At 33.8% G+C, this 22,205-nt stretch overlaps 1 protein-coding gene across 7 annotated transcripts; it reads right to left on the reverse strand.

The window, feature by feature from the left end:
- Positions 1 to 609: 609 nt before the first annotated feature.
- Positions 610 to 16,257, reverse strand: LOC7492272 (brefeldin A-inhibited guanine nucleotide-exchange protein 5). 7 transcript variants are annotated; one of them, XR_002982680.2, is made up of 36 exons: positions 16,090 to 16,257; positions 15,834 to 15,944; positions 15,659 to 15,734; positions 15,073 to 15,325; positions 14,779 to 14,900; positions 14,638 to 14,696; positions 13,386 to 13,443; positions 13,221 to 13,305; positions 12,908 to 13,114; positions 12,503 to 12,561; positions 12,359 to 12,428; positions 12,202 to 12,270; positions 11,897 to 12,019; positions 11,743 to 11,796; positions 11,519 to 11,607; positions 11,273 to 11,369; positions 11,079 to 11,177; positions 10,754 to 10,954; positions 10,511 to 10,621; positions 10,258 to 10,442; positions 8,693 to 9,319; positions 8,028 to 8,445; positions 6,978 to 7,217; positions 6,734 to 6,857; positions 6,476 to 6,624; positions 5,868 to 6,224; positions 5,122 to 5,288; positions 4,775 to 5,025; positions 4,202 to 4,374; positions 3,649 to 3,762; positions 3,194 to 3,330; positions 2,762 to 3,083; positions 2,066 to 2,161; positions 1,724 to 1,844; positions 1,580 to 1,644; positions 610 to 850 (listed from the first exon to the last, which is right to left on the reverse strand). XR_002982680.2 is itself a non-coding variant. In XM_024604666.2 (34 exons), exons 2-34 carry the CDS (start codon positions 15,934 to 15,936, stop codon positions 1,782 to 1,784), a joined length of 5,358 nt encoding a protein of 1,785 aa, XP_024460434.1. In that variant the 5' UTR covers positions 15,937 to 15,944; positions 16,090 to 16,257; the 3' UTR covers positions 1,473 to 1,781. The 7 variants fall into 7 exon arrangements, 1 of the variants encoding a protein (XP_024460434.1); XR_002982681.2 differs by lacking the exon at positions 610 to 850 and adding an exon at positions 1,267 to 1,405; XR_002982682.2 differs by lacking the exon at positions 1,580 to 1,644.
- Between the last annotated feature and the right edge of the window lie 5,948 nt (positions 16,258 to 22,205).

A 22,205-nucleotide genomic window follows, 5' to 3' on the forward strand; every position in this document is an offset into this window, starting at 1 on the left:
TATTTATAAATGGATCAGGTACAATTAGGAAATTTAATATGAAAATTACTTAAAATATCTTTAATTAGAATGACATTAAAGTAAGAACCATGAAAAATATTTAGATTGAGTTTTTAATTAATTTTAGATCCAAACCTAATAAATTTAATTTGTTTAGTCATATAGATATCCGGATCCGGACGGTGTCAAACTTGTTGAAATTTTAATGTGTACATCTAGAATGCAGTGACAAATGGTCAAACACAAACGTGTAGAAGTTTGGATGTAAGCTATCAGCGGCTGTTTTCCACAAATAATGCATTTGGAAAAATTCATGTTTGTTGATTTGGTTAACGATTCCCATTTAACCTAGTTGGTAATTGATATTCTATGAAAGTGAAGCACTATTTAACATTATAGCACATCTTCAATACTACTATATAAATTCCGCTCACCTCTAATTAAGGAAAAGGAAACCAACATGATATTAAAAAAAAAAAAAAAGCAGTCACACACACATGCATGCAAGACACCCACATGTGTGCGTGTGTGTATATATATATATATATATATATATATATATATATATATATATTACTAGCTATTTTATGTCTATAATTTTTATTTAAATGCAATCAAAATTATTTATATGTTCTAACAATTAACATATTAATCTAATTACAAATTGTCGATCTTTATATAAAAATTGTCAGATTTTAAAAACCAAACATTTTAATTTCATAAATGTTAAAGATGTTTACTTATAAATAATTTAAAATAATATATTAGAGATTATAAGAAAATATTACTCCCTTCGTCTCCTAAAAAGAGTCATTATTTCCTTGCTCAAATGTCTCAAAATGTACGTCTCCTACATAAAAGTACAAAAAAAAAGAAGTTAAATTTAACTACTTTATACCTCTTTAAAAATTGAATTCACATACGTTTTTGCTCAACTATATTTAAACCTCTTTAAAAAATGAGTTCACATGCGCTTTTGCTCAACTATATTTAGTGTTCAAGTACGAGTAATAAATACAATTAAGAACGATATTTAATGCATTTTCTTAATCATGCGTGACAAGTTTAAGATAAGGGAATATTTAACAATTGAATAATACATTCGCAGATCACTTTTTAAAGACCTAGTGTGCGCGAGCGCGTGCGTGCAGGCGTTGTTCTTAATGTAGAAAGGAAACATTGCACGAGCAACCGAGCTCTTGCGAGTCAATACCGAGATGTTACGGGACTTGTTGGTAAACCACTACACACATACAGAAGAAAACATTGGGCAAGTAACACGACACTTTTTCCTCCTTCACAGGGCCCCATGAAATGAAAGCATGGTTTAGGTATTCTTTTCAAGTCCAACACGGATTGAAAGAAGAAAGCTTTGTGTTCAAAACACAATCGAGACTGGAAAGTCCTGTTCAAAAAGACAAAGGCTGGATAGACAATGGTGCAAGCAGCAGACATCAACATGCTGATTCTCGTTTCTTACGAATAGCAACATGCCATAATTTCAATTATATCACCAGCAAAAAAAAAATGGTACAAAAAGAAGGAAAATTTAATCCCTATATCTTCTTACTCTACATACCTTCTGTTTGTTATGCTTGAAACTCGGGTCCCTAGAGGTATATTTGCTTAAAAAAACGGAAGAATCTACAAATAAACTTCACAAATGAAATTAAAACGCGTAGTCGAGCGCAGGAAAATTAGCTGAACATTAAGACAATCAGACCTCGAATGTTCTGCCTTGCTGAAAGTAATTCCTCCACAAACGGACACTAGAGAAACCACTATGGCAGTAAAGCTTTCAGCTGCACCCTGAAAAGATCACCGAGTGCCCCGCGAACATCCATCTAAAAACCGAATGAACAGATAATTAGTTTCAAGCAAATGCCAAGATTCTAAACTTTAAGATAAAAATGAAGACAACACAAGTAAAACCAATTTCCCATTAAGCATCATGCTAAGTAAAACCAATCTCCCATTAAGCATCATGCGAACTGATGGATATGGAAGTTAAAATAAGATCTTAAAAATTAACTTCCATTGCTAAACATTCTTTAACTCAAGATACCTGATCACAGCACACAAGTTTTGTAAGCAAGGGATAGAACTCTCTCAGGTGTCTTCTGAAAATCTTGTTGTTCATAAAGCACATGCCCTTGAGCACCTGAAAAAAAGCGGTAAAATTCCCAGTGACCAGTGCAGTTTACAGAAAATAAAGAATCAAGCAAAACTTGTTTATATTTTCAAACAACCACCCCACTTTGATGGTGGAAAATAGATTGTCACCTTCAAATAAGAAAATAGAACCCTAAAATGTACAATAGTTTGTACACACAAGCGAAGGGAGTACCATTACAGATTGTGAGCGTCATCTCCCTCTACCTTCCTACTTTTGTCATGTGTGTCTGTGCACGCATGGGCTATTAACAAGGAAAATTCAAATTGATTGAACAAATCCCTACCAGTAAAAACAGTATGAGGGCACCCAAGGAAGAGAAACAAGGGAAAAAAGAAAGAAACACCCCTAGTGGTAACATGGTATATACAATAGAAAGCATCTGTGAAGCTAGTTATTACCAAGACCAGGATGTGAAATCATATGGATCGAAACTCAAATTTATCCAACAAAGTTGCAACAAGTGGAGCAAATAGGAAAAATATTTCTTATCAGAGACACATGATGGATACGTGTGCTAAATCAGCTCTTGCAGCATGTTCTGTATATAATGACTTTTCAGAAACAAATAAGAGATAGATTCCATACCTTAACAATGACTGGGGAACGCAACTCAAGGACTCGGTGAACATTCATGTTAGTAGTCTCTCCTACACTGGATTGAAGGTCGGACGCTTCCCTTAGTACCTGTTCACAGAAAGAAACGAGTTTCTCTTCTGCAACTCCTTCAAGTTTCTCTTCCCCACTAGAATGCCCAGCAAAGCTTGAATCATTGTGAACTCGAGCAACATCAACATTAGATTCCTGCTGTTTCTCGTTGATGGCATCAAAACCTGAAGTTGTTTTCTGCAACACATCTAGATAAATGCTAGTTCCAGCTAATTCTTGCCGAAGAAGATTTAGAGGAGGCCTGCCAAAGACGAACTAGTATTCAGTGTTCTTCCAATGCCAGGATCAAAAGCACTAATGCAAAAGAAACAAGAAAAGAAAAATAAATTGCAGCAAGAAATTGCTTCCCACCTCTCAACAGGAATATGGTGCATACGCATTCTGAGATTCGAATATGAATTATATGAAGCCGCAAACTCTAACATGGACAATAAAACATCCATTATAGCAATCTTTTGAGAAGCTTTCAATTTGCTCCAATACTTCTTCTGCAAATTTTAAGAAGATGCTGCTATTAAAAAGGAAAAGACATGTCACAAAGTAAACTTCTCTCTTCTAGTCTTCCCTAAACCTTCAGATGCACTGAACAAGATCGGTACTTCCAAAAAGAAACAGCATATGTGAAACAACATTATTCAGAAAATTAGCAATTGTCCTAACAGATTTTCATGGCTTGAAGAAACTGGCTTTCCAAATGTACATAAGAACAAATTAAGTTGGACATAAGGTAGATCTAGAATGTTCCGTGAAAAGGGAAAGGAATGATGAATAGAATTCATACATCAAAATTTAAAAGAAAGTTATACCTGAATACTATCAATGGCACCAAGAAGTAATAATTGAGTGATGCACTTGCCCCTAACAGTTGCCATAAGTGGACTTTCCACCTCTTTGGCATCAGACTCCACAGCATCTGGAATCTATAAAAGCACCAGACAAAGAACAGAAATAAGGGGAATAGAAAATATGTAGAGTGCATTATATCTCAAAGAAATAGATAATGGTATATAATAAGATTTCCTTTTGATGATTCATTTGGCTGACCATAGATGAGAATTTGGAAGGCTTGAAAATACAATGGCTAGCATAAATAGCATACAAAGACAGTAAAATATAATGATTGGAAACACCTAAAAAGAATTGGGTTCTATTCCTTTTAATCTTTATAATAGGTGAATATCGGCTCAAATAAATCCTGGAATCAATCATGAAAAAAAAAATCATGCCAAAGGAAAAACCACATCAGAAATACAAAACTGAAAACAAATTTTGCTACTGAACTGATTAAGGAATTAAATTTTCAAACAGCTTCTAAAAAGCAACTCTTTAGCGATCAATTGGGAAAAAGGAGAAGAGTACCTTGATAGGAGAAGATGGTGCTGAGGCATCAGAAACACGAGCCTTGGATTTGGAGGTAAAACTTCTGATAAACAGATTGTCCATCATGTTTCCCATGATCTTTTGACCTATAGTTTGATTCCTTTGAAGATCTTCAGCAGGTTTCTGGGATCTTCCTGAAGGCGATGGTAGGCCTACAAGAATAAACATATTCAGCTTTTTAAGAATTGTGACTGAACACATTTCAATAACTGGCTTTGGCTGTGCTGGCAATAGTATAAAGGGGACCGCACCACCAAAACTACAGATAACGTGATTTATTATTCGTCTCTGAATGGTTATTAGAAAATCAATTTGGAGAATCACTTATTCTAATTTCATTCCATGCCACTTAAATCTGTCAATCTCATCAATAATTTTTTGCCCTCACTTGACCTAACCTCAGTAGCTAGTTTCTTAGTTTTCCTTCACTTCTTTTGTTCTCTTTGCTTCTCTAGCTTACACAAGGAGAAGTTCTTGTATGATACACTTTGTTTCTCTTAACATAGATTTTTACTTGAGAGAAAAAAAAATTCAAACATAAGATGAACTAACCTTCTGACCCTTCCAAATTACTTTGCAGTCCAAATTCTTGGTTGTGATCCAGTAAGACCATTGCATTAGGATTCCCTCTAGTGCCATGAGCACTGATACTTGGCGATGGCAGTGGAGATACATGTCCATTATCACTGGCATCAATCTGATGGTTATCTGTGCCAACCTCTGAATCTGTAACTAGCACCATAGAACCTTCAAAACCCAAAGCATTGAGCAGCTCAAGTGGTTGTGTTGTGTATGAAGCATCTCTAGTGTCCAAAAAAATTTAAAGAAACACTGATTAGTAATAAGAAACTACAAAAGGTTTCCGCATCGTCAAATAACCCAGATAATAAGAAATGAACCTTATGCTTTTCAACAAAGTATCCCAGTCACTCTCGCTGAACTGGTGGCCTCCAACTTCTATAAGATGTACTAATGCACCAAGAGAGATGGAAACCACCGTCTGATCAGTCTTTTTTGCGCAGTCTAAAAGCAAACCCAGAAGTGGTGGCAGCATGAAACACACTTCCTACAAATTAAGAGGAGCAATGATAATTTCCACAGATAAATGACATGCATAACTTTCTAAACGATATAGTGATAGTATTGTAAATGCTAACACTCAGAGTCTGTTCAGAATATATAAAATTTATCCAACTCTAACAAATGTGCCTTGGATATATATTCCAGCAAACATGTGTATCAAATTGAAAGTCATTTCATGTTATCATCCTTTATAATGATTTTTTCCAATAATACTAAAAAGCATGCTTAATTTGTAGTGTCTTTCAATATTTCAACCTTATGATTCATCGCACATGATGTCAACAAATTGGCATGCTACGTTTTTTATATTTTCAAAGAGCAAAAGAGATTTCCGAATGCCAAGAATTAAGCTCCAAGTCCAAGAATTCACCCAAGCAAGGATCTCACAAAGCCTTCAGGGGATGGGGCATCATAAGGTTTAGAAGTATAGCGTTGAAATAAAAGAGCTCCTTACCAAAAATATGTATGGAAGCAATAGTCCAAATATAGATAATGAGAAAGAAGAGAGAAAATGAACAAACAATTAATACCTTATAGGAGAAAATGAACAAACAATTAATACCTTATAGAAAGTGTTAAAGAGATTGCACAGCAACTGAAGCGAATGAATGCTGGTTTCTCGAAACAGTTCATCATCAGAAGAGATTAAGCTTTCCTTTCCAGCATGTCTAACATGATCAAAAATGGGGAACAAGACACGATGGAATATGCTCTCCCAAAATGATGATGAGAACTTGCTACCTCTCTCATTTAGCAAATCAAACAAAACTTCGAGTGCACAGCTTCTGACCTCAGGTCTTAGATCTGATGTCAAATCAGATAAACCAGCTAGCATCGGGAACCAATAATGTTCAGTCACATCAAAGTTTGCATCAACAGAAACATCAATAGGCTTCAAAGCACCACCAGGTATAAGGCCCTGAAGGTTGCCAAAACATTCAGAAACAGTAGTGGAAGAAAGTTTAGATAACAAAGCAATCAAAATAGTTGGTGATAATAAATATCATGCCAAACAAGACTAGTTTGCAATAATTATACAGCATTGTCATAAACTTTATAAATACACACAGACAGAGACAAACTTATCCTTGATATACAACACAAGCTTATGGCTAGGAGAAATACATAATTGTAGAAAAAGATATGATTAATGAAGACCATATAACAAACCTCTGCAAGACGGTCCTCGCATATGCGGAGAAGTGCAATAGCCTTCAAACTTATACGGTGAGAAGTTTTATTGTTGGCAAATCTTATAAGACAGTTTACACAGTCCATGAAACAATCTCCAACAACCTGATCAAAGTGTTCCAAGATAACTGCAAATGTTCCATTGTATTAGAAGTGCTTAATTGAAAAAGATAAGAAATAGCATGAATAAATCAAGGTAGTTTAACAGAAAGAAGAAGAAAATGGCCCCTTTCCTACCCTGCTCAACATTTTCAAATGCACTTTCAACAATTGATTCCATCTCATCATCAGCAGCAGCAGTGAAAATCATAAAAACACTGCGCCATCCAGACTTAATGTTTCCAACTTTAGATTTGATCATCTGCAACAGACACCAGGTAATTAATTCTAAATGGAAGGTGTGATAGCTTATAGCAATTCTCAAGATGAAGTATTATTTCAAAAAAAAAAAAAAAACTCCAGGAAAGCTAAGTGCACACACTTGAACAATGCAATCAACAATTAGCCTCCTTATGGATTGACTTCTACTATTCCGCATAAGAACAACAAAGGGTTTAAGAATGTCATTCTGGAAAGTGAAATTAGCAAGTTCAGCACGCTCCAAATACTTCATTCCAAGCTGCCTTAGAGAATCTATGGCATACATGGCAATTTTCTCATCATGATGACTCCCGGCAGAGATAAAGTGATTTGCCAAGACAGACCAAATTCTAGCCCAGACCTGGAACAAATACCAAAGAAAAACCTTAAAACCTGTAAAAAAATCAAAATGTAATTGATGGTGCAAGCAAGAGATCATTGTTGAACAGCATGCTTTCATGAATAATCACCAGTAAAATGAAAATAACACTGCTCAACATTGGAAAGTCCATGAAGGCAAACTTCTCATTAGCAATGTACAAGTTCATCGCAATAGCTAGCCATTCTAAATACTTCAACTGGCCCACTATATACAATATTTAGCTAGTTTATGGAAATATGCAGACTACTGTTTCTCCTTCAGGAGTTGATTGCGAAAGGGCACACGTGTACACTCCATTCAACAATGTTCGAGATCTCACCCATCATAACCGTAAAATATCCACCTACTTTATTGAATCAAGAGGGGTGTCAACATTTGGAGTTCGACTGTCCCAATAGTAGGAACTACCATTTAACATAAAACTGTAGCAGTTGAGCTTTAAAGGGAAAGAAAAGAAAAGGAAAAAGAAAAAAAAAACACTATCTTTAATTGAATCTCAAATTCATTCTTGGTTAATTGAAAAGCATATTAACTTGTGGTAAGTGAGCCCTATCCCAGGGCCCATGTGCCTACCTACAGCAAGGAACCATCTCTAATCTGCGAACAAGTTTCTACTCAGTAATCCAAGTTCTTAAAAGAACAGAAAACATGGAACTACATAGAAAAACAAGAATGGAGTACACCAATTGTATTTAATGGGCCAATTTACCATAAGACAATAACTACATCCATAAATAACCAAGCACCAAAATAAACAGATATAGGAATTTGAATGAACAAAAAGAATACCATGCGTATACGAGCCATATTGTAATAGCTGATCTCAACAAGCTTTTGCAAACTAAATACACGAGCAGGAGTCTGTCTTAGTTCTTCTGCTGAAACACCACATAGAGCATTGAAGAACTCTACAACCGAATCACTGGGTAATTTAACACTATTGACAAAAACTTGTTCAGCAGGTTTCCCAGCCAATTCTCTTAAGGATTGAAGAACAGCATCCCTGGAAATTTGATTTGATCCAAGCATGACAGTTACTGCAATAGAAGGAGTTGAAGTGATGTATTCAAGCCGAGAAACACATTCTAAGACTGCATTCCATGTGTCTTGAAGGGAATCCGTTTCTGAGTCACATAGTGCAAGCAGAGTCCTCAAAGCTTCTACATTTTTACTACGCATCTCCTTCGGGGCATGCAAGAAAGTAAATCTGACATATAAATTCAGAAGCTTAAATATCATGATCAGCAATCTTTAACATAATGATAAATAGGCTTGAGCCGTGCTTCCATTAAGTAAGGTTAAACACACTGACCCTATAAATTGCCCAAGTAAGAAAACAAAAATAAATGTAGATATAGATATAGAAAGTAAAAGGGCAACTGTTATGGCAGAAATGAGACAAAAAAATAAATAAATAAACAATAAATGAGAAAGGATGGTGAAAAGGATCTTACCGGACCAGAGATGTTAAAAAAGCATAACGCATGGTATCCATTCCCAGAACATGTGTAATGTGGATTCCAGCTTTAAATCCCTCCATGCAGAGAACAACCCTTGGCTTGTTATCACCTTCCTCCATAGTGACAGAGAAAGTAACAAGCAAAGGCCATCCTACAGCTTCAACCATGGGCCTTATAATTTCAATCTGTTGTACCGTATGGAAAACTCCTCTTCTAGCTCCTTGTTTCCGGAATATTGCCTGTGTTTGCTTAATTATAGCTTCATTCTCTGACTTGGCATCAGTTGATGACTTTCGTTTGGGAAGAGCAAGATTAAGAATACTGACAAGGCCGCCTCTCTCTTCACCTTCTGGCTTTTGTTTGCTGTTTTTCCCAATCCCAGCTGCATCATCTTTCAGTTTTATCTCGTCCTTGACAATCGAATCATATATCTCTTCCAGTAGATCTGTTGGGGCACAATCTTCAGCATCACTCATGGCATTCATACGTATAAAATCTGACTTAGACATTTTTGGCCACACCATTGGATTATGTGCATCAGTGTTCAACAGTATAACCGCATATGCAAGAACATATGCGGTATCAGCATTTTTGAAAAGACCTGGATTGTCTGCACAATATCTGCACAACACACAACATACAAAATGAATAAACTTGAAAAAGAAATGGCATGTGACCGAAGTATTGACTGGATGCGTGGATTAGGTTCAGTTGAAACTTTGAGACCATAGGTTTATCAACCTGATAAGGATGAGACATAATAAATGCATCTAATGAGAAAAAACATATGTTCAACTTCTTGATCACATAGGACGCAATCACTGAGTTTGAAAACAAACACCGGTAGCACTAGCACGAAGATTAAAAGAAACAGCACAAAAAAAAAAAAAAAACAACAACAACAACATAATAATAATAATAATAAAGTCACTAGCAAAAAACATCATCACATCCAGATAAAACTCAACCCTGTACCCATCCAAATGTCTTGACACTTTGTACAAAGGGGCAAAGATGTTTAAGTCAGTTGCTATATTTTTTAATGCAAGTTCCCTAAAGTAGAGAATAGCTGCAGTAGCTGTGAAGAAAATTGCCAGGGATTTTAATTATAGCTATGCAAGACTTAGGAAACATACATATCAATGCATCACATAGAAAGGAAATGGAAAGACAAAATTCGCTTAGAGGCAGTTTGCTGCAGCCTTAAAATTACTATCAGATAATGCTAAGAAGAGAAACATAAAACTCAAGACATAATATTTGTTTTCACACATTGAGGGGGGAAGAAAACTTTCCCTTTATAAAGGCTAATACTTGTAGAGCTGAATCATGGCGTGGGATATATCTTAAACGAATGGAAAGCCTAAATCCATAAAGTGACATGAGCGCCCATTAAGGTAAAATGAAACCAGACAATGTCACAGATATGCAACTTCATAGCATGGCTTGGAAAGGAATAAAAGGAAGAAAACAGCACATTTACAGCATACTCTGACAAGCATAAGCATTCACATTCAATTTTTAACATGACACGTAAAACAAACACAAATATCTCTTACCTCTCTGCAAACTTTTCCATGATACGATCTATCTTTTGAGCTTCCCCTGGAAGTCGAAATCCTTTCAGGAACTCGCGAATTGCTGTATCAAACTTCATTTCTGAAAACTTCATCGAATCTACATAAGCATGCATGACAGCAAGGGGAAACTCTTCGTGTTGGCCCAAATAATCACCAATCATGGCCTGAAAATTTATAAATGGTTATAGGAACCCAAAACAATATAGAAAATAATAGAGAATAGATATTCCACCTTGTTCAAACTAGGAGTATTTCTCAGAAATTGAGCAACTGAAGCAGGATTATTTTCCACCAACTTGTTTGATATCATATACTCTAAGCCCTTAACTGAATGCCTATTGAACTGCAAAATAATAAAACAACCAATCAACCTTCACTATACCATGAGCAAATTAACTAAGACAAATAATCCATAATTCTATGTCTCACTCAAATCCTCAGGTTCAATTTGCAACAATAACTAAAGGTCGCTCACCTCTGAGATAGCAGCTTCCATTGTAGATTTATGAGCCTTTGCCTTCTCAAAGTTATTGGGCACATCTTCCCTGCCTTTTACCTCTGCAATTTCTCTAGCTGAAACCTCTTCTTCAAGAGATTGGGTGTTTTTACTTTTCTTTTCCAATTCTCTACATGATCTCTCCCAATCAAGCAGGGATTTAAGTACATTCACAAGACACTGGAAAGGCCAAAGAAGAAAGAATTGATATAGCATCGTTTGCTAACACAGCAGCATAAAACATGTAGCAGAAGAGAACAGTTGATTAACTAGCTAATTCATAGAAAGGAAAAGGCAAACCCACCTGAAGTGATGAACCTTTAATTGAGGTAGTCTGCGACACAGCAGCAGAATTTGGATCTGCAACTTGAGCCCCTTGAGATATTTTAGATAGGGTTGTAACCTACATGATAAGCCAGGAGTCAACAAAAGAGAGTTTTAGGCAATACGAATGCAAAGAGTAAACTGCAAATGAAATAATATTGGATGGGTATATACCATGCGTTCAAACAGGTTTGGTGCCTCGAGATCACAGTCATAATTCACATATACATCAACAAGCATTTGAGGATCCTTACAAACTTTTTCAAGCATCCTGCAAAACTGCACTGGATCAGAAGATAAAGTAGGAAAATGAGCATAATAATGAAACAATGAACAAAATGTTGAGGCCAGACAATATAACTAATTGCAACATGTGCGAAGTAATTGCAAAATCCAATTGATTAGACAAAAAATTATTACCGAAGAACACTCATTTTTTGGTTAGCAGGACACTCTGCACCATCCAATGATCGTAGAACTATCAAGGGAAAGAATACACCAACTTCACCCTGAAAATATTTGGTAGGCGCAACTTATGAAAAAAGAGAAAACTAATGGCATAAAAAATGGAGTCAAAATATCAAAGTGAACGATTTCATAATATAAAAGGTAGCAATAACAAGTAGTAAAGATCATAAACATACTTTAAGACTTTCCCTGAACCGCAACAAAAGCACAAAGAAGATTCCAGTTGCATACTGCCATGAGAGATAGCATGATCAAAAGAGAGTCAACAATCTAACAGCAGGTTCTTATAGAAATGGATGCAAGAAGAAAGGCATGGTGATTTTAATGAACCTGAAATATGATTGAAGATTGTGACACTGAAGCACGCAACAGAGCATAGGAAAGATATGCTTTTACTGAGTCAATAAAATGGAAGTTCTTTGTAAATGAATGGCTAACACCTTCCAATAAACCCTGCAGCAGCATGTCAAAAAACTTTATATAAACACCTGAACTTGTACTGAAAGAAATGTAACCAACTTTGTCAAACAAGAAATCAGCTTGCTAATATACAAAAGATTACAATAATTCTTATGCTTTTTTGACCAACAATCAAAGCATTACAAAAAATCTTAATTATAATCCATAAAATTAACCTGCAGAAGCTCTAGAGACAAAATCCTTGTTTTGGTGGTGACTTCATCATTATCCTCCTTCATGCCCATCTGCAAATGTTGAGCTTATAAATTATAAATAAGACTCCAAAAAGCTAACAGCAGGGTGAATAGAATACTGGGAAAAAAAAACACTCACCTTACAAAGGGTGCGGAATACCAATAAAGCATCCCGTTGTCCAATGTCCATGCTCTCCAGGTCAATCCCTCTAAAGATAACAGTTAGAATCAACCAAAAATTGTGCAACAATACAATATGTAGTGTATACTTTCATATCCATACCTTGTAATCTTTTTACCATCTTCAGTATGCACAGCTTTGTCAAGAACAGCCTCCAGACCCTTTACAACGTATGACAGTTTCTTGTTAGTACCAGTACTATTCAAAAGGTGAGGTTTCATAAAAATAAATTACAGCAGCAGCCATGCACAGCAGTGGCAAAATACTAACGTTGGGGAAATAATCTTATAATAAGCGTTATGCTGTTTCAATGCAAAAAGATTTGATTCAGAGTGGAAACATGTTACTGTAGGACCAAAAAATGTGCATACTGTTGTCTGTGGTTTTAGTTTTTCTTTTGCATGGAAATAACTCCATGGGGAGGAAGTAATCGTGCAAAGGTTATCATTGTCAACAAAGTGAGGCGCGAGGGTAGAAGAAAAGCAATACAATATATGAAATATAAACCTTGATATCAGAACCGCCTGCAAGATTATGGAGTTCCTCAACAGATGCAAGAGAAGTTTCTTTGATCTGATTAAGTGCATCCCCCAAAGTCATTTCTTCCTCGTTTTGGTCAGCATTTGGAGTTTCTTCAGTGCTTAAATCTGATTTCTCTGCCAAAGCAGCTTCATCATTCCCAGTAGAACCAGTTGAAGTAGAAGCCTGAGCTTGCTGTCAGACATGCTTAAAGTTATCAAAAAGGAGCAGCCAAATATTTTCTCCTTTTCCAACAGATAGCACAAAAAAGAAACTTAAAACAACAGGCTTAAATCCATACAGAATCAGATTCCATTCTCCTGAAAATGATGTTGATCATCTGTGTTAACATTGCCTTCGATGTTGCTTGATTTATAGGGCTCTTGCTACATAACCAAACAATAAAACATAAGCACCACGCCAAGTTGATATCACGTTACCATTCTAGTAACTGCAAAGTAAGAACCTGTGCAAAGCAATGTTGTAACATATTCTGATGACTCCCAACAAAGGCTCCCCATGTACTGCATTTAAAACAGGTATTTCAATAGCATATCATTCAGTTAATTCAGAGCATGGATATTTTAAAAGAAGAACAAAATAGACAAATGTACATTTCAACACCAATAAAGCAGCATGAATGTGCATGGTTTAACAGGTATAGTTTTTAGACAAAAAGCATAAATAATAATTCCAGACATTAGTTAGCCCGAACAAGTAACGACCCCATTCAAAGTGTCCCCTAGAGCAGTGATTCGCATCTTATATGTCATCACCTCAGGTGCAGAAATAATACTTCAAATTGTTGATAGCTTCACTTGATGATGCATATACTGCCTGCTGGGACATGCGTATCCAATTTGGAAGTCTAGGGTAAGCTCTGTATCATGAACCACTAAGGAGGCATTTTGATCATAGAATAACTCTGCCTCGGCACTCATTTTGGCCTTCAGTCTGTATTTGTCCATATTTGCATTGGATTAGGCTTACCGTGGTAATTTTCTAGTTTCTGTAAGAGCATAACTTTGCTGGTCCAAGGGTCTTAGGTCTTATATGTTATCAGAACTTTATTTTAGTCTTTACTTATTTTAAATGAGATTTCCCCAAGTGTTGCTATTTAGGAAACCAAGTCTCGTGAGAAGTTAGAACAACCAGACTCGAGTCTAATAAATGTAAATTGACCTGCATATGATTTATTTCCCCTTCTCTCCTTTTCCTTTCTTTCTCCAAGGACTTCTATTTATCATTCACAACAAACATTCGTATTTAGTTTTTTCCCTTTATGGTCATCATCGAGGCAAACCAAATCTCCGTGTATATTTTATAGTGAAATTTTTCAATATCCATGAAACATCATTTCATACTTTTACATCCTTTCCCCCCATGAATTATCCATCCACTATTCTTCAAATAACTTGATACCCTTCAACCCCTTAGACATTTTTTAACCAAATTGCATTATTCTCTTACCATTTTAAAACACCAAATGCCAAACACATGTGTCACTAGTTACAAACCTAATATTCCTAATTCATCCATAACCTAGCTACCACATAGGCAGACTACTCAAAACCTCTCTACATCACAACTTCTCCTCCATGCCAGATCTTTATAAAGCTAGATACTTCAATATACAGCAAAGCAATAGGCGAATCCCTTTAATCATGCAAAAGTGAAATGCTAAAAATAATTCTGCCATTTTATTCTAGATAATATACCTCTAAACTTTGTGGATGCCACAGCTGTCAGAAGTACCTTTAACACTTGAAGAATCGTACTGCATGCAGTCATCAGAAGTTAGCAGGCACATGAAGGAACATGTACAAAGTTAAACTAAAGATACATTTAAGTGAACACACCTATCAGGTGATGAATTATCAATACAATTGCAAGCCATGTTCAGAATGTCCGTAAACAGCGGAACATTTTTACCACCTTCCAAACCAGGATCTCCCTCTAAATGATCATATGCAATGAGTTTCTGCACTTGGAAAAGTATACAATAAGTTATCCATCACCATGGAACTATAATATGTGCAATTATTTCTTATAGATAACACGGTTTAAAGGGTTTGGGATCCCTTCACAGCATAAAGATCCCACTTCAAGAAGAAAACATCCAAAAGTGCATAGTGACAAATTAAGTTACATACATGAAGACAATCCAAAGCAGGTTCTAAGATTTTCAAATTCTTCGTCTCAAATGCAAAACGTAGTGGATTTAAAACAAGCTCCGCTTCAGCTCCTTCCAAGGTGCACCCAGCATTTGCCAGTACAACTGTAATGCTTCGACTAATGCCTGCTTGCTTACTCGCCTGCTGTGCCTCTTCAGAAGTATGTTGAACCGTTTCTGACTGATCTGATTCTGTTCCAGTTTTTGCACCTTCACCCTCAGAATCAAGTGAGCTGCAAAAAAAATGATAATGGAGGACATCTATGTCAATTTTAAGACTCGCTCGTGCTATATTCAAATCATTCTGGTTAACTAGTATTCCCTAGAATAATCCAATTACCATCTCAACATGTTTAATCTGACAACCGCTGAGCTCAGCAGCACATTACTATTAGACTCAAACAACAATCATTCGGATTGACTGAGTTTACTTGACAGTGTGTAGAAATAAAAGAAAATAGCATGAAATTTTGCGAAAATAAACAGTGGGGGGTGTGAAACACGTCTTAAAAACCAAATTAAAACAAAAGAGCATTACGTCATGAATGAAATTTTCAAATACAAACCTCCCGTCTCCAGCAGCCGATGCTGCCTGATTCGTCTCAATGGGTTTAGGCTGCTGTGTCACCTCTTTTGTATCATCTGAAGAAACACAAAAACAAATTTTCCAAAATGAGCTAAACAACACGATCAGAATTAAAGATCCAGAAGAAAGTTTTTTAAAAAAGAAAAAAAACTAACCTAAATAAGATTGGATAGCCTTTTGGAGATCGGGGAACTTCTTGCCCGAACATTCCTTTAGCATCGATTCAAATGCGCGGCTAACAAAACCACCCGCCGCCATTTCTAATTCTACAAAAAGAGAATGGATAGTTAGGATTACTGGATTTCATCGTAAAAATTACAAAATTAGAGCAAATTATGAGTCAAGTCGAAGAAGAGGTTAGCATCGTTGACGTGAAATGGAGAGATGATTTGATTTGAGAGAATTTGTTACCTTTTCTTATTTGATTAGAGAAAGAAATGACGAATAATTGAGATCTGGAAATGGAGATGCTGAGAGAGTAGAGATCTCGCGTGTTTTAGTTCTGGTTTTTCCTACAAAGCTCGTCGCGAGGAGCCCGGATTTGATTTACAGTGGAGATCGGCTCCATGTATTTGTATACGGAGTAAACTATATTCTTGTTCTTATAGATTCATCAATGTTACATTTTTATCCTTATATTTTATAATTTTACAACAATACTTTTATAATTTCTTAAGATTTTGATTTTGCCCTTCATTGCTGGTAGTAATTAATAAAAAGCTCACTTTGTATTTTATTAGACGTTACATTATATTAATAGTACATGTACTTCTCATTCTTCTTCTTTTACTGTACATATGGTAAATTTGTAATTTTTTTTATTTATTTTATAAAACAAGTTTTTTTCATATTTTTTCTTCTTTATATTTGATATTTTTATCATTTTACACTTAATTTATATATTACCATTTTTTTTCTTATCTTTATTTTTTTGTAATATTTTTTTTATTTTTTCATCTCTCTTTTCTTACACTTTTTTTTTAAAGAGTATTATTTTTTATTATTTACACTTAAAATATTTATCACTCTACACTTGGTCTATTTATACCATTTTTTTTTCTTGTCTTCAATCTTTTATGATTTTTTTTTTTGTTTCTTTCTTTTGTTTATTTACACTTTTTAAAAAAAAATATTATACAAAAACTAAGAAAATGATGTTTCAATATAGCAATTTAAACATTGTCCCATTTTTTTAATACATTAAAAATGAATTTGAGATATTACATGTTTTTATTAACGCATATGATCTTCACTATACTTTATAATATGTAAGAATTAATTTTTTTATTAACAATTATATTTTTTACTCGCAATCAAGAAACATGTTAATAACACCAATACATTAATTCATTTGCGTTCGAAAAACAAATATTTAACCTGCAACTAGACGAGTTGAATAGCACATTAACACATTTTTTTATATTTATTGGCATGGATTGTTCTTAATTTATTTAATTATATGTCTAGAGCAAAAGGAGCTAAACATTATGAGAGACTTAGAATAAAAAAAGTGTTAGAAGTAGCGAGTCGTTAGTTAATGAACAGTAAGGAACACGATGAATTATTAAGATCCTCTAGTTTTTCGTACTAAATAGGTCACTTACATTACGTCACGAGCTATCTTTTAATGCGCAAGAGAAGTTTTGTCATGATAACCATTGAACACGGGACGAAAAAAATGTGCAAAAGTTGTTAACACATTTTTCTAGTAGTAAGAAATTTTAAAATAAATAGGTAAATATGCACTCATTTAAAAAAAAAATCAGAACAACATGTTTGGATTGACAAAGGTTAGCCCGGGTTTACATATCAAATATGTAACTTGAGTTATGGACTCCATAACGTTTTTGATGATTTTTTAAAATTATTTTTTATTTAATTATATGATAACAAAAATAGATACATGTAAAATCGAGCATTAACCTAATTAACCTAATGTCAGAACATTTGTCTGAGATTGTGATAAACCCAAAGAAAGCAAGTTGAAACAAATTATGAATCTTAATTCTCAATCAACCGAATGTTGAAGAAAAAAATTAAAAAAAAATATCAAAAAAAAATATATAAAAATCAAATGTTGAAAGATGAGAATGAATATATAAATATATAAAAACAAAGGGAAAATACCTTTTGAAATATTTATAAAAACCCTTGTGAAGTTAACCAAGACAAATCATCAACTAAATACAAAAGATCAAATTGAAGAAAAAAAATTATAAGAACAAAAACAAAGGAAAAAAAGACAGGCCAAGCACACGACACTAGGTGGTTCTACATGCCTGGACCTTGATATACATATAAAGCTTATATGTGTAGAACTAAGGAATGTCCACTATCTTAAGCCATCTTAATCCTTTCTTGCTTATTTAAAAGAAAAAAAAAAGTACGCGATATGTTGTTTTCCTTTCCAGAACCAGACTACCACAAAGGTGGTTAGAAAATCAGGAGGTGTTTTTTTTGCCTAAAAATCCATGTTTCAACCCTATTGTATCTAAAAACCCTTAGTAAACATTGTTAGAACTTAAATAAACTAATTTGTCAAAAAAAAAAAAGGTTCAAAAACACAAAATCAAATAGGTGAAAACTTTTTTCACTACTCCGGTCTACCTTTTTAAGCTATATGAAAGCTTAAAACACCCACGAACAATGGGGCGTCTGCCTAACCACTGGCTTTAACCTTAATGATATTCCTCTCGCCAACAAGAATACTTTGACACTAGGTTTGCCTATTTTTTCCAACACAATCGGACCAACCGACCTCTTTTTTTTCTCACCATTTTTTGACGACTTTCTCTTCTATCTCAAGCTTATGAATCAAAATATAAAGAAAATAAAGCCCCAAATCAAAATATAAAAACCTTATAGACATGTTTTAAAATTGAAAAAAAAAAACTAGAGACTAAAAATGTTAAAAGCATGCCTTAGCTACGGGAAAACAAAAAAAAAACTGAGATTTTATTTCAATGTCAACCTTGATCCTTATAATTTTAATTATATTTAATCAAGGAAATTGAACTTGGTTTTGCCAAACCAAGCATGGATTCAATGCCAAAAACTTTTCTAAACGTTGTGAGAAACCCTTGCGAAGTTAAGCAAGATAGATCATTAACCTCATTTTTAAATTAGCTAAATATTAAAAGATCAAATTGAAAAAAAAATAGCAATAAAAAAAATATAAAAACATTGTTATGTCCATAGTGTTGTGTGAGTAGGTATATCGTGAAAATGGCACCCCAGTTAATTTTTTGTAAATAATCCTTCTCTCCTCTCATATCCATATGAACTAGTACAAAAGCTTCCATATATTCCGGAGAGTCAACTTTGATGACAATAATAGTTGAATTATTTTGTGATTGTAATTAAAAATATTGAATTTTAAGTTTTTTTGTCACTTAGATTATATTTGATATTGTGGTTGCTTTTGTGTTTGTGGTTTCAAAAAGTAAATTTTAAAAAAATATGTTTTTGTGTGGTTGCTTTATGTAATTTATGTGTTTGATAAAATTCGTGGTTCAAACTGCTTTTTCATCAAAAGCATATAATTAGTATTTGGTTAAAATTGTGGTTGGACATGAAATTATCTAGTAGGATATCAATTGTTTCCATATTTAACATTGAACAATTAATACATATTTAATACTAACTACTTGAAAATAAAATTCTACATTAACACTAACACACTTGGTTGTACACGAAAAAAAAATTATAGGACTTGTTAACAACATATGTGGTGTTGTTTTCTGTTGATCTTAGCCGTAGAGGGTGGTCGGTGTAGATCTGGTTTTGATTGGTATGTTTTGTAGTGGTTTGTGACCGGAAAAAAAAGAAGAAGAAGATGAAAACACTGGTTATAAAAAGAGGTTCTTCAAATGTTGGAAAAGGTCAAAGTAGATTTAAGAGTGTGTTTGGTATTGCGGTAGCTGTTATGGTTGTGGTTTGAAAAAAGTTATTTTATAAAAAGTACTTTTAGTTGAGGTTGATTTGAAAAAATAGATGTTTGGTTAAAACTGTGGTTGAAATTGAAGTTGAGCAAAAAGTAGTTTAATGTGTTTGGTTAAGAATACTTTTGAAATTGAAGTTATAAAATAATTTAAAAATATATATATATTAATATTGATGGTTTTTAATTTAAAATTTTGTAGATTTAACTATTGATATTATATCATAAAATAAATAATACTTTATATAAAATATTTTTTATTGTTCCATTAAAATATCTACAATTCTGCAAATGCTACGTCATCAAACGATTTTTGTCTAATTTATGTAGTTAAATATTGAATAATATTAAATACTAGTTTTTCAAATAAAATACAATTAAAATAATAAAAATAATTTTTATTTTACTGGATCGAACCCGTTTTAATATATTTTAAGTTTTGAACCGGAACCGGTTCGGCCAGAATAATACAGCATGCTACACTGTTGACGCGAACAGTGCAGCATGCTGCACTATTCACGCAAATTAATTGGCATGAACAGTGCAGCATGCTGCACTGTTCATGCCAATTAATTTGCTTGATGTGCGAAAGCACGCAGCAGAGAGGGAAAAACGCGACAGAAAGCATGTAAATTCTGCTTCAACAAAACCGTGTTTTCAACGCAGATAATGGTAGGTCCCACGTATAAAAATCACGGCTCATTTCTTAACCAAACACTATGTTGTCACTGTTACATACTAAACGCAGCTACAAACTCTTAGCCAAACGGACTCTTAAATCATGGGGACAGTAAGAATCTTGAACTGGATTCTTACAGTGAGACATATTTTTCATTAACCTATGGTTGGACTACAATTAAACATGGATCCCACATCTTTAAACATGTGTTTTACGCTTTAGCAAACATTTATTAATTGTGTTCAAACCGCACCACATTTTCTAACATAAAAACAAATACCTTCTTAGAGTTTTGAATACATATATTTTTATAGCTTAATAATAAGTTTTTCAAGTAATTTTATATATAATTAGAAGTATAACACACTTGGTTGTACACAAAAAAAAAGGATTACAGGACTTGATAGCAACATATGTGGTGTTGTTTTATGTTGATCTTGGTCGTAGAGGGTGGTCGGTGTAGATCTGGTTTTGGTTGGTATGTTTTGCAGTGGTTTGTGACCGGAAAAAAAGAAAAAGAAGATGAAAACACTAATTATATAGAGAGGTTCTTCTATGTCGGAAGAGGTCGAAGTATATTTGAATGATGTGGATAATGAGAATCTTGAACTAGGTTCTCACAGTAAGACATGTTTTTCATTAACATGTGGTTGGACTACAAGTAAACATGGATCCCACATCTTTAAACCCGTGTTTTACTTTTTAGCAAACATTTATTAATTGTGTTTAAACCTCACCATATTTTTTAATATAAAACAACTATTGTCTCATAGTTTTGAATACTTATATTTTTATGGCTTAATAATAAATTTTTCAAGTAATTTTATATATAATTAGAAGTGAAAATTTTATTTAATACAATACTGACATGAACAACAACAAACAAAGTAACAAAAAATTAATATGATATAAATTGAAATGAATGAGATTTTATTCATTTCAATTAAAAAAATAGAAATAGAAATAAGTAAGATTTATTCATATGTTATTTTTAAGAAACACTTAACCCCTATTTTCGTCCTTTTCTCGTCACTTTTCCACCTCATCCTTTTTTTTGCCTTAGAATCCAAAACACAACGATCCTGGATTGATCGTGATTAAATATGTCAAATCAGAGAAGTTTGTAAAGACTGAATATACGAAGAAGTTTGAGTCGACACATTCCAATTTCACGATCATCAACGAGGTGGCGGAGGGGGGCTTTGCCTTTGCCAACTCTTCCCGGAAAATTTGCTCCCTGTACAAAATAAAACCGCCCACCTCTCAAAATTCCGCCTTGCTGTAAATACAAATTGTGATCCATGACACCCTATTTTCTGACTGTTAATTTACCTGCTTAAAAAATTTAAAGGAATCAGGCTAGGATTGCATATTATTGGTGGCTTACCTTAAAATGGATGAAGGCAGCTGCCTGTTTGATTCTAAGTGAAGAGAAAACATCACAACTACGACATAAGTTTTACAAGTTACTAAAAAGGGTGTGGCTTTTATTTTTGCAGATGTTGTGTCTTATCGTATGTGTATTATGATATTATTTTTAGTATATGAATTTCTTGGTATTTTTTTTACTTGGCCCCTGTAATTTAAGTTTTTATATTTCGATCTTAAAGCTTTATTTTTATGATGTTTTCAGTCCATAGTGTTTAAAAAAATAAAGAGAAAGTTACTAAAAAAGAAAAAAAAATTATTTTGATCTATCATAAAAAAAACTGATTTTGTTATTGATAGAGGAAAAAAGTTGCACGAGGATTCTTTAATTATATAGAAATAAAGATATCACAGCACACAAAGTTTATTTCCAATCATTTCAGTTTTGAGTTGAATAAAAAATGTTTTAGGGTTAGAAATATAATTATTGAGATTTCTATAATTTATTTATTTTTAGTTTTTTAAAAAATTTGAATTTTA

The sequence above is a fragment of the Populus trichocarpa genome, chromosome 6 (assembly GCF_000002775.5).
Source record: "Populus trichocarpa isolate Nisqually-1 chromosome 6, P.trichocarpa_v4.1, whole genome shotgun sequence".
Taxonomy (NCBI): Eukaryota; Viridiplantae; Streptophyta; class Magnoliopsida; order Malpighiales; family Salicaceae; genus Populus; species Populus trichocarpa.